General features: G+C 36.9%; 2 protein-coding genes across 2 annotated transcripts in view; one reads left to right on the top strand and one right to left on the bottom strand.

Moving 5' to 3' along the window:
• Positions 1–13,476, bottom strand: part of CASK (calcium/calmodulin dependent serine protein kinase) — a 440,529-nt gene that overhangs the window by 181,465 nt on the left and 245,588 nt on the right.
• LOC122751454 lies at positions 3,543–5,234 on the top strand. The gene has a single exon (XM_043998514.1). It carries the CDS (start codon positions 3,784–3,786, stop codon positions 5,026–5,028), a length of 1,245 nt encoding a protein of 414 aa, XP_043854449.1. The 5' UTR covers positions 3,543–3,783; the 3' UTR covers positions 5,029–5,234.

Below are 13,476 nucleotides of genomic sequence, written 5' to 3'. Positions count from 1 at the left end.
CGTGGTGATTCTGTCATTCCATAACATGATGATTTAGGTTTTCCCTTGTTTTCTCAAACTTACCATGTTGTTTTCATGACATATACCTTAAACACTTCATAAGACTATAGATATAATTATAAATTATTGGTGAAGAATTTAAATTGAATTATAAATAATTGAGTTTAAGTATATAAGGTACAAGTTCTTTTGCATGAGTCATTTTATGAGTTTAAGGAAGTAATCTTTAAAAGAAAAAAAAATATATACTCAGCCCTGGAAATCACATAGTACATATTTAAAATAATATACTTAAAGTATGAAATACTTATAAAGCCCAAACTGAATTAAAAAGCAATTAATGAGCAAGTATTAATTAAGAATTTATGTTAAAATACTGATAGAGAGCCCATATAAACAAAAGGCAAATATATTTTGCATCTTGTTAAAGGATCTTGCTTACTAAGTAATTAAAAAGTGTACTATAATAGGGCAGCTAGGTGGCGCAGTAGATAAAGCACCAGCCCTGTATTCAGGAGGACCGGAGTTCAAATTTGACCTCAGACACTTGACACTTACTAGCTGTGTGACCCTGGGCAAGTCACTTAACCCTCATTGCACCACCCCCCAAAAAAAGTATACTATAAGGCAGTTTCACTTATAATGAACTCAAAAAAGCAAGGTTTGAATGTTTGTAGTTTTTGGAAAATAATGTCCAGTTTTAAGGGTATGTATTTCAGGTACAGTTACAGACATTACTTTTCTCTGTGTGGGGAACAGAAGATTTCAAATCCATGTAGTCTGAGAAAAGGGAAGTTGGTTTGAGGGAATCTGAGTCACAGTTGAGGAAGCAAACACATACTTTCAAACAATCAGCAATCAATTACTAACCATCCACTAAGTTCCAGACACCTACCAAGCTTTTGGGAGATATAAAGAGAAAGAATAAAACAATCCCTACTCAAAGGAACTTATATTCAAATGGGGAAAACAAGTATATAAGTTTGCTGATAATAAATACAAAGTAGTTAAGTAGAAGGTAGTTTGTAGGAGAGGGCACTGATAACTAGGAAGAATCACAAAAAGCTTCATGCAAAAGATGATGCTTAAGCTGAAAAGAGGGACTCAGAGTGAGAAGGAAGTTCATTCCAAGACTGGGAGATGCAAGAGCAGAAACAGGAGATGGAGAGTACTGTGGCCAGTTGGCCTCTCCAGACAGATGTGGACACAGAGAGGCAGTCATTTTACTTCAGAAGCAACTTTAGGATTGAGACTCTTGGCATCAGAAAAGAGAGTTGTGGTTTCAAGGGAAAAGCAGACCAAACAACTGAGAATTCAACTGCAGAAAGGATCAGCTTCTAAAGAGTACAGCTCAGAGACCTACCTAGCAAAGATGCTGTGCCCAGAAGGAAGCTGCATGATAGAGAGCTAAGAGAAAAACCTTGTTGGTACCTGGAGGAGTTAGCTGCCTTGGCCACATGTATTCTGTACATGTGTGCTTTACTATCATTGTATTTCAAGTTTATGCCAACTGTTCCCAAAGGTACTCTGTGTAGTTGTGTGAGACTACATCCCAGATTTCTGAATGGAATGTTTTATAGGTTCTGTTCTCACAATGCCATCTTAGTAATTCATCATCAGCTGTGAGCTGATACTGACTACTGGCTTATTGTAAAGGGGATGCTCACTGGCAGGGGCTCATGAATTACAGTTTTAGGAATTCCAACAAACAGGGTACACCTCTCTGAATTTGTAGCTCCCCTCTGGAAAAGCAGCCTAAAGGAAATATAATATTTCCAACCGTCTGGTTTAAACAAATAGGAAACATTGTTTCCTCTTTTTCTCTTCCCCATTTGGTCCTATAAGGATTTAAGAAACAGAAATTCAGAACTAGGTATATATGAATAAGTGAATTAAAAAAAGCAGTTTTATTAAAAAAAAAGCTTATTGTGTACCAAGCATCATGCTAAAAATTAGGGATATAAATATAAAAGTAGGCAGTTCCTGCTCTCAAGGAACTTATATTCAAATGGGGAAGACAATTCATATAAAGGAGGTAGTCTGAGAAGTTACTTGAGATGATGAAGATGAACAAAAAACAGGACAATAAATTGAAAAGCCATTTTACAGAGGCAATGGAAGTACATGCCAGTTCTGGTTTTAGGTCCTGAGAAGCTTGTGTCACCAACACCTTTCTGGACACACCTACAGCCTGCCATATCTTAGTATAGGTCCCACAGTAGCCCTCCTCCTTCCTGTCTTTTATCCAAATATTCTCCCAACTCTGCTATACTCCTGTACCCAATTTGGGTATTCTGCTTTCCTTAAACATGTGTAGATGTGACATATGAGCCATAATACAAACAAATTTAGTATTCCAGTCTTATCACGTGTCTCAAAAAACTTTAAATTTCAAACTTTTTAGGTTGACATTCAAGACCCTCTACAATCTTGTCCGACTTTTTCATAGAAAAGTAATCTATGCTGTGGCAAAACTGGACCTTCTCTGTTTCCTGAACATACCCTGTATTTTCCTAACATCATGTCTTTGGTTCAGATTCCCTTTGCATTGAATGTCCCGTTTACTCATTTTCACTTGTTGAATTTCTATCTATCCTTTAAAGTTCAATTCATAATGTTCTCCCCCTTGATTTCCCACCAGACCTTACATACCATTTTGCTATGTGCCTTTCTAATTGTGTTATATATTATATAGTTATGGGTGTCATATAATGAAAATAATGATAATGGTAGCTAACATTTATTTAGTACTTTTTTCCTCTCTCCTCTAAATAAGGAAACGCTTTAGATCCATGTATAAATGTATTTTGTACCCAAGGGGAAAACATTGCTACATGAAAAAAAAACACAACTTTCAGCAAGTTGCAAAAGGAACTGAATGGGTTTGCATGCATGCTCATATTCAGTTCCCCTTTGTGGCCAGCTAGAATTGAAAAATACTAGAACATAGGGTCATCTTTGGCTAAGGCAAAATTAGTGAATCCCAAATTATATTATAAGCAAAACCTATTATACAAAGTCACATGGTCTGATAGCAAACTTGATTCATAAGCAAATTAACTATACAGTTACAAAGACTTTAAAGCTTTTTGTATTACTAAAATGTCAGAATTAAAATATAGTATGAAAACTATTCATTTTAGAATCCTTTATGTCAATGAATTTGATAGGTAGCAGAAACTAGAAATTCATGCTGTCATCGTGAAAAGTTAGATCAATGTGAGAGAAAGGGACAAAGCTATAATTGATTTTTATATGGTTGTTTTAATAAAACATTTTACTATTTTATTTATTCCTCAAAACAACTCTGTAAGGTAAATATTTTAGGTCTTATTTCCATTTTATAATGAACTTATGGAACAGAGAGGTTAGGTTACTTCTCAATGATCACAGAGCTGGTAAATATCAGAGGGGAGATTTGAATCCAAGTTGTACCTAAAAAGTTTAGCACCCCTTTTCTGCTGTACTTCATTGGCTTTTTTCCTTATAGAAAGTTTAAAAGAATGAAAATGGATGAAGAGGCCGTTGTGAGAGCAGCCCGTGCCGCCGCAGCCTCATGGCAGCCATTGGAGTCCACCTGGGCTGCACATCTGCCTGTGTGGCCGTCTATAAGGATGGCAGAGCACATGTGGTTGCTAATGATGCAGGTGACAGAGTCACACCAGCTGTGGTTGCTTATTCAGAAAATGAAGAGGTTGTTGGTTTGGCAGCAAAACAAAGTAGAATAAGAAATATTTCAAATACAGTTATGAAAGTAAAGCAGATCCTTGGCAGAAGCCAGACATGCGGTCCTTGGGCCTGGTTCCACAGCAATTAGTCCCGAGAAGGAGGAAGCAACTGGCTCCAGGAAATATACTGAGACCACACAGAGCTTCCCCCAAGTCTTCATTGTTGCAACTTGATGCTCAGGAGCCTTCACCAGTTTCCCATTCCACAATGGCCACTGCAAATAGCAGTGCGGGCATCCACTGGTCCAGACAGGAGACACGTACTCTTCTGGCCATACTTGGTGAGGCAGAGTATATTCAGCGCCTCCAGACTGTCCACCATAATGCAGATGTCTATCAGGCTGTGTCCAAACGAATGCATCAGGAAGGTTTCCGCCGCACAGAACGTCAGTGCCGCTCCAAGTTTAAAGTTTTGAAGGCTTTATATTTAAAGGCTTATGTTGCCCATGCCATCAGTATGGGGGACCCTCCACACTGCCCATTTTATGATACACTGGATCAGCTTCTCCGAAATCAGGTAGTGACTGACCCAGATAATTTAATGGAGGATGCTGTCTGGACCAAGCAATGTGATCAGAACTTAGTAGCTTCTGACCTCCCAGGGGAAGAGGGAAACAGCAACTTGAAGGCAAAGAGGAATCAGGCAGCAGATCATCAGACTATCTTGAGAGCAGCTAAGGAATCAGATGAGAATTGTCACCTAAGTGTGGGAATTGGTAACCAGCTGCCTGAAACCGGTGACCTTGAGGATTCCTGGGATGAAGCCTCAGGTGCAGGCTGCTCTCAAGGGATCCCCAGCTACAGCAGCTCCCACAGCCTTTACAGAGGTGCAGTTGCTCCCTGTCATAGCAGCACTGTGACCAGAGTGGGTGTGTCCTGTGAGCCGGGTCCCTGCGCCAGCACCAGCCGCAACACCCTTGGTATAGCCTCCACACAACAGCCCCAAGCCTCTTCCTCTAGAATCCATCTTCTTTCTGGTGGGGATGGGACTTTCACCAACCAACCACCTCCAAGGTGGGCATGGCGTAGAAGGCGTTCAGTGGCCAGGACCATTGCTGCTGAGTTGGCAGAAAACAGGAGACTGGCCCGAGAACTTTCCAAGTGTGAGGAAGAAAAACTGGACAGGCTGATTGCTATTGGTGAGGAGGCCAGTGCCCAGCAAGACACGGCCAATGAGCTCCGCAGGGATGCTGTAATCGCAGTCAGACGTTTGGCTACAGCAGTAGAAGAAGCAACTGGTGCTTTTCAGCTAGGACTGGAAAAATTGCTTCAGAAGTTAATCTCGAGCACCAAAAGTTAGGGGCTTGTTGTAAGAAAGTGATTCCTAAATTAGTAGTAGTAACATCTGCTTTCTAATGGTTGCCCTCAATGTTCCCTGACATCCTTTCTTGTGCAACTGGCCCTCAGAAAGAGGGAAGATGAACCATAAATTTGTGGAGCAACAGGAATATATAATACAGGCCAGTTCCCTGAAGCCCATTACTGGTTAATGGAGGACTCCAGAAATATGTGGGCCAGCATGGTGTTTAGAGAAGGTCTGGGGCTGGGAACCAGGCAATTACCAGTCCTGCTTCTGCCACTGACTTCCTGTGTGTCCCCAAGTTCTTAGGCAATTCACGTCATTTCCCTGTGCATCAGTATCCTGATGTGTACAAAGGGGAATAATAATACCTGTCGTACCTTTGTGAGGCTCAAATGGATAGCAGATGTGAAAGCATTTAGAAAAGTATGCTGTGTAAATGTACGGTATTATTAATAAATGTGACCTTGGCTGAGGTAAGCCTGGGATGATGAGGCACGTTAGAATGCCAGGTATAAAAATGGGGTTATTTCCAGTAACCTCATTCTTTGAGCCCTGCACCTACCACTTGTTTTTTGTTGTTGCTGTGTTTTTTTTTAATTCTACTTGACTGCTATATAGAGAGTGATTCCTGTTTTTTCTAATCCCTCTATAATCATACAACTAATATGGTTGCAAACAATATGTACCTTTTTGAATACATTTTTCACTGCTATTAACTATATCACATCTTGACATGTAATACCAACTATAGCAACCAGATTTGCTCCTTTCCCACCACCACCTTTTTTTTTTCCCATTCATCTAGTTTCTATTGCACCACTAAGGGGGGGGAGATAAAATTAATGACTCACAGGGAACTGCAATAGTGTGATGTCATATTTCCATATTGATGAATGATTCTATGGTGAAATGAAATATTGAATGCTATATAAAATTTTAAATGTAAGTAAATACCTTGCATTTCATATTAAAAAAAAAAGAAAATGGATGAAGAAAGGGAATATAGGAAAGATTTGAGGGTTAAGATCAAGGAATCACATAAAAACAGGGACATATTGCATCTAATAAACCCTTAGAGACACTCTCACATTCTAACTAGGTTCTGATAATCCCTCTTATTTTCTTCTGTGAGATCTAGAAATGGGTTAGTTTCTTTCCCACTAGAACTTCCGTCACTTCTGACTAGGACTTTGATCCTACCTTGGCCAACTGCAGAATACAAAACCTTCTATTTTTATGCTCCACAAAGTATATGGTCATTTTTCTGGGGGGAAAAAAGTTAAACTGTTATACTACCAATAACAAAAGGGGAAAACAAAGAGAGTAAAAAATCTCCTTCCTGTACCCGTTTCTTCTCCCTTACACAAAGTCTCTTTTTGGGGATGTCTTTGGGATATAAACCTAGCAGTGGTATTGCTGGCTCAGAGGGTATGCAGTTTGATAGCTCTTTGGGCATAGTTCCAAATTGTTCTCCAGAATAGTTGGATCAGTTTATAACTTCACCAACAGTGAATTAGCATATCAGTGTTTCCACATCCCCTCAAAATACAACATTTTCCTTTTGTTATATTTGCTACTCTGATAAGTGTGAGGTGGTATCTCTGAGTTGTTTTAATTTGCATTTCCCCGACCAATAGTGATTTACAGCATGTTTTTAAATGACTATAGATAGCTTTAATTATTTGTCTGAAGATTGCCTGTTCATATCCTTTGACCGTTTATCAAACGGGGAATGACATTTTTATGAATTTAAATCCAACTAGACTATTTAAATATTTTTTAAAAATATAAGATGGAAATGAAAGGTAATTCCTTTTTTCTTATACCAACCATAAATAATAGGTGTAGGAAGTATGAATTTTATTTTTACTCTAGGTAGAAGTTAATACAAATCACACACATCCTAGTTGAGATGTTATGGTTATGAAGAAAATTGATAAAATATATATCAATAATATCATTATATATTTTTCTGAACCAGTTAGAAGTAAAGCATAAACAACATTAATGATGAAAAATTCACAAGGCTGTCCTTGAAATATTTGGCCTTTTAGGTGCATAGAGGTAAAAGTGTTCTATTAACTGAAAAATCTAGCATGTGTTCTTTCTCTCTCCCTTCTCCTGCTCTCCTGGTACAAGGACTGGCGTGACACACAGACAGACGCTGACTGGAGTTAGACACGACCCGGCTCGCCGTTAGCAGCACATGCTTGACTCGGCTCTCTCCCCCCAAGGTGGCCTTGGGCTTTTGGTGAGTTTTATATGGAATATAGACTAATCTTAGACTTAAGACTATTTGTTTTGTATTTCTACTTTCCTATCCCTCTAATCAACATCACCTTGTAACTACCAAACAATAAAAGCTCTAACTAGAGACCAGAGGTTTCTTCCATTTACTAGTCTGGGAGATTAATTAAGGGAAAGGTTAAAGAGGGGAGATTAATGCTTTAGTATCCAATTTTAAATCTCACAATAGTTTGGTTCATATTGGATACCTTTAACTACAAGTTTTGTGTAATTCATCCATACCTCATATAAGGCAACAAGGACTAGCAATGGGAAAGATGAACAATGAGGAACTTCATCAAGATTGCCAAGACAAAAGGATCTTGGAATTATTTTTTAAAAAGATAGGAGAGAACAGCTATAAGTCTAGGGAGGAAAATGGGAGCTATTGTTTCTTTGGCCTCTAAATTAGTGAGTAGAGTTATCTGGGGCAACTAGCTGTCACAGTGGATAGAGTGTTGGGCCTGGAGTCAGGAAGACTCATCTTCCTGAGTTCAAATCTGGCCGCAGATGCTTACTACCTGTGTGACCCTGGGCAAGTCATTTAACCCTGTTTGCTTCAGTTTCCTCATCTGTGAAATGAATTGGAAAAGGAAATGGAAAGCCATTCCAGTACCTTTGCCAAGAAAACCCCAAATGAAGAGTTGGACATGACTGAAAAAAAATCACCAAAAACCAAAACCAAATGAACAATTAAGTTATCTGCACATATCCCACATAACTTATATTATCCCCAAGTAACTTTACAGAAAAAAATAGAGGGGAAGAATTGAGAATCTATAGCTACTCATGTTAAAATAAAAACATATCTTTTATCTCATCTGAGCCTAATGATTTCACAGGATCATAGGAATATAGATTTAGAACTCAAGTGAGGTTAAGTGACTTTGCCCAGGCTCCCAAACGCCTAACTTTCTGGCAATTTGGAACAAGGTCATACAATAGGCCCACCTAATTCTTAAAGTTCCTCTTCCCTTTTCCAAAATGCCTTACTCTTCACTTCTAATATAAGTGATCTAAATAATAAAGAATGAATGAGAAAAAAAAGAAAATTTTAAAATTCTATAAAAACATGACCATGCCTACTTTAAAAAAAATAAACCAGGGGCAGCTAGGTGGTGCAGTGGATAGAGCACTGGCCCTGAATTCAGGAGGACCTGAGTTCAAATCTGGCCTCAGACACTTGACACTTACTAGCTGTGTGACCCTCATTGCCTCACCAAAAAACAAAACAAAAAAATAAACTAGATGTAGCCTTAGGAAAAAATCAAAGGGAAATAACTTGTCTAGAGTAAAACTGAATATTCTTATATATATATATATATATATATATATATATATATATTCACAGGCAATACTAATTAATTTAGTCAAACTTTATATGTTAAAAATAAGTGATACTCAATGTTACTGTAAAATATCTGGTGTATATGAATGAAAGTAAATAAGAAATATGGTAAGTCAGATAGAAGGATATATTAAGATTTTTATAAGAGTACAGAATAACCATAATTATGATACAATAAAATAACCAGGTAGCTTAGCCACTCCATTATCATTTTGAAGCTTTGAGGACTTAAGATAAGAATACTGTCAGAAGGAATGTGAACATTAAATACAACTCATGACTACTACTGAACAAAATGACTCAAAAGACTGGATTGGTATTAAGATAGCACTACGTTGGTCATATTTATTTTTCTTAGTTGATGTTTTTCTTTTAGGTTTAAAATAGTTTCTCTCAGCTATGGAAAAATCGGGACACTAATGCATTGTTGGTGGAGTTGTGAACTGATCCAACCATTCTGGAGAGTAATTTAGAACTATGCACAAAGGGCTATAAAACCATGCATACCCCTTGACCCAGCAATACCACTATTAGGTCTATATCCCAAAGAAATCATAAAAAAGGGAAAAGGACCCACACATAAATACAAAAGTATTTATAGCTGCTCTTTTTGTGGTGACAAAGAATTGGAAATAGAGGGAATGCCCATCAATTGGGGAATGGCTAAACAAGTTGTGGTATATGAATGTAATGGAATATTATTGTGCTGTAAGAAATGATAAGTAGGTGAATTTCAGAAAAACCTAGAACGACTTCATGAATTGATGCTAAGTGAGATGAGCAGAACCAGGAGAACATTGTACACAGTACCAACAACATTATGTGTTGATCAACTGTGATAGATTTAACTCTTCTCAGTAATATAATAATCCAAGACAATTCCAAAGGACTCATGATGGAAAATGTTCTCCACATCCAGAAAAAAGAACTGTGGAATCTGGATGCAAATTGAACTATACTGTTTCTACTTTTTTTGGTTTTTGACGTTTTCCTTTTTGTTCTGATTCTTCTTTCACAACATGACTAATGCAGAAAAATGTTTAATGTGATTATACATATATAACCTATATCAGATTGCTTGCTGTCTTGGGAAGGGAGGGAGAAAAATTTGAAACTAGAGATCTTATAAAAAAAATGTTGAAAACTATCTCTACATGTAACTAGAAAATAATAAAATACTTTTATGATTAAAAATTTAAAACATAGTTTCTCAGAATTTTCTGTTTCTGTTGAGCTGGGAAATACAATATATTCTTTTCAGTTATTTATCAATATTTTCTTCTATGAAAATGAGATGAATTCCTACAGAACTTTTCTTTTCAGCATTATAAGGCTCAGACTTAAATGACGTTTCCCTAGTGTCTACTTGGCAGTTTTAACAAGGTATGGTAATATACTGCCCTCTGCTGGCCAATGGTATGAAATGACAACTAAACAGGTTAACCTTTTTTGTGTCAAGGATTTCTTTGACAGTATAATGTTTTCAAATATTTGAAGGAAATACTAAATTTGAGTTAGAGGGTAGTGAAATAAATGTGATTTCCACCTTTCCTCCCCATCATTTAATTCACAACCCCCCAGGTTAAAAACACCTGTACAAAAGCTTCCTTCAAATATCCTAGGGAATTTAATTGCTTTGCCTTCTTATTTAGTTGTTATTTTGGAGGAATAAGAAATAACTTATGGTTACTATTTTCTATTATTTCCTCAAAGGATTAAATAAACTTTTTTAGGTTGGTTTTTATTTGATTAAGGAAAGAGCTTAAATATTGCCATTGGATTGAAAACTGGTCATATATCCTATCATGTGATTTGTACTAAGCACATTACAATTTGAAGGGACAGCTGAAAACTACATGATTTTGACAAGATGTTCTTTAAAACAACTACTTCTAGTCTACTTAAATAGAATTTAAAGTGAATTAGGGAAAGAGGGGGTAGAATAGAAATAGGAGTAGAAATAAAGTACTTTAGGAATTTTTTAGATTTTTGAAGTTATGATTTAAAAAATAATAGTGTAGACAAATCTACAGATATTCCATCCCATGGTCTAGAAACAGTCATTTTTGTTCCCTTTTTAAAAGCTTTGATTGAAATATTTGCAAAGACCTGACAAAAATGCAGTATCCTCAAGGAAAACTTCAGAGAGAAAACAACAACGTTTTAAACATATTCCAAAACATACTCTGGCTGAAAGACAATACCTGCTAAGTGATGAGTCTCTACAATGGCCATATAGATGAAAGGAAAACTGACTTTAAAACCTTAATTTAGACCCATAACCACCCCCTCCCAAACCAAACAAACCTGAGTTTAGCTGCATTGATAAAATGGGCCAAAATTAAATTTTATATCACCTGAGGACTTGAAAACGGGTGAATACCCTTAGGGAAAGAAGAAGAAGGTAATTGGATAAGTATACCCTACCTGATCCATCTGCCCTACAGCTGAATCTCCCTCCACTGTCTCTCCTAATTAAAACAGGATATTTTTGAGAGCAGGGACTGTCTTTTCTATCTATATCTCCAGTGCTCACATAATGCTTGGTGCATAGTAAATGCTTTTCCATTTGCATTTCACTTTCCTTGTGGTTATCATTTCCATCAAAACTCCCTAATAGGCCAACATTATCCTGTCATAGTGATAATATAAACATTATGATATTTAATATGTATTTTGTATATATTCACACACATAAGTAGATTAAGATATACAATTAAAACAAAGTATGTGATGGATCTGACAAAGATAAGATACATCGCATACCCAAATCTACTTTTATGATACAGTTTATGAGATAGTTTCCCATATCACTAGCTAACTATTTCTGAAATTAGAGAAAGGTTAATACTGGTGATTAGGCATAATGAAGGGTCTTATAAGGATACCTTATGATAACTTCAGTTTATTAAAACTGATAGCATATGCTATTATTCTCTCTAGAAGTAAATTTATTTCTATCTATTTATTCATTTGTTTATTGTGGTATAGAAAGCCCAAGTCTTAAGGTCATAGAGTCATAAGATTGGGAGGAGAAAGTGTGGTTTATGATATTATAAGACCTTGCCCTAGAAAAGCTTAAATATTGCTACAGGCAAGGGCCATAGACCTCATCATCAATTGAAACTGCTCTACCTTTAAGCATGTGAACCTGAAATTTCCATTTCACTTTAATCTACTACTCCTCTAAGGATCATACTCCTTTAATTCTCCTAAATCTATTATTTGCCTTTCCAGATACTTTAATATTCTCTATTTTGCCAGTCCCTAAACCCTGTTCTAGATTCACTACCTTCTCTCCTTAGACCTTAAGAAGCCATTCCAACAATATTCTTTTCTACTCTTGAATGCCTGGGTACCCAACTCAATCATGGTTCCAGCTCTGTTAATGGTTAATTCCCATAATCGATCTCTTGCATTCAATCAATAAGCAATTATTAAACATGTATTATATGTCAAGCTAGGTACTGGGCATACTTCTGTTGAGATCTTACAATCCAAAGGAGTCACAATAGATCGGAGATCAGAAAAAGGCTTCGTGTAGAGGGTGACATGCTCTGAGTCTTGAAAGAAACCAAGGATCCCAAGGTGCAGAGGTGAGGAGAGAGGGCATTCTGAGCATGAGGCAGAACTTGTGCAATGGCAAAGAGATAGGAAATGTAGTGATGTGTGGGAACAGTAATTAGCAAATTTCCCTCTTATTACTGCCACCACCTGAGGCAATCTATTTAACAACAACAATATTTATACAGTGCTAATATTTCTGGTGGGCATTGTGCTAAGTGCTTTACAATTATTATCTCATTTGATCCTCACAACTCTGGGCATGAGGTGCTACTATTATCTCCATTTTACATATGAGGATCTGATCAAGTCAGTCAGAGGTTGAGACTTGCCTAGGATCACACAGATAGAAATGTCTGAGGCCTGGTGTTCTGTCTATTTTACCACCAGCTGCTCCAAATATCTGCTACTAGATAATAGATGCCCTAGCATTAAACTGAAGAGACAAGTAATAGACGTCTACTTTAGCAATATCATTTTGTTAATGTCTGGAAGGTGAATAAGAATAGGCAGAAATTTGAGGAAAGGACACTATTCAAAATGTCCAGGCAAGATGTGGTAATTTATAGAATCAGAGTGGTGGCTGTGTGAGTGGAGATAAGAGGAAATATGCACAAAACTGGTGGCAGAAATATAGTAGCATGAGTGGAGATAAGAAGACATATGCATGAAACTCTGGAGGAAAAAACAGTAAGATTTGGTAATTGGTTATGTGCAGTGAATGGAAGTGAGGAGTTAAGGTTATCACAGTGCCTGGCGCATAGTAGGCACTTAACTTAATAAATAAATGCTTGTTGACTGACAATGAGGTTGCAAATCTGGGTCACTAATTTATAAAACGCTACTATGAGCTGGGAGCTATACTAAGTGACAGGAATACAAAGACATAGCCCCTTATCTGGAGGATTTTATAATTAATGGGGGAAACAATATGTAAATAACTATGTAAATAAATTATGTAACTGTAAATGGAAAGTAATTTCAGTGGGAAGGAGCTATTATTGCATATGGTGGTAAGTGAAAAATGCAATGATACAGTTATTAGGTGCTACAAGGTTTTAGAAAAAGAAGAAATAAGTGTGGATTACAGTTGTTAGGTCAAATCTTTGTGAGGAAGGTGGGATTTGGGCTCAGCCTTGAAGGATTCAAATAAGCTTAGAGAAGAGTGAGCACAATCTAAGAAAACTGAATAGCATGAAGAAAGTCTCAGAATAAAAAAGGAGTATGAAACATTTAGACAGCTCTGT

This window comes from Dromiciops gliroides, chromosome 3, assembly GCF_019393635.1.
Source record: "Dromiciops gliroides isolate mDroGli1 chromosome 3, mDroGli1.pri, whole genome shotgun sequence".
In the NCBI taxonomy this organism is placed as follows: domain Eukaryota; kingdom Metazoa; phylum Chordata; class Mammalia; order Microbiotheria; family Microbiotheriidae; genus Dromiciops; species Dromiciops gliroides.
This window is presented reverse-complemented; position numbering and strand designations above follow the sequence as displayed.

What these genes read in the sequence shown, in the direction of transcription:
- LOC122751454 (XM_043998514.1), top strand. Translation starts at nt 3,784, where the DNA reads ATGCGGTCCTTGGGCCTGGTTCCACAGCAATTAGTCCCGAGAAGGAGG.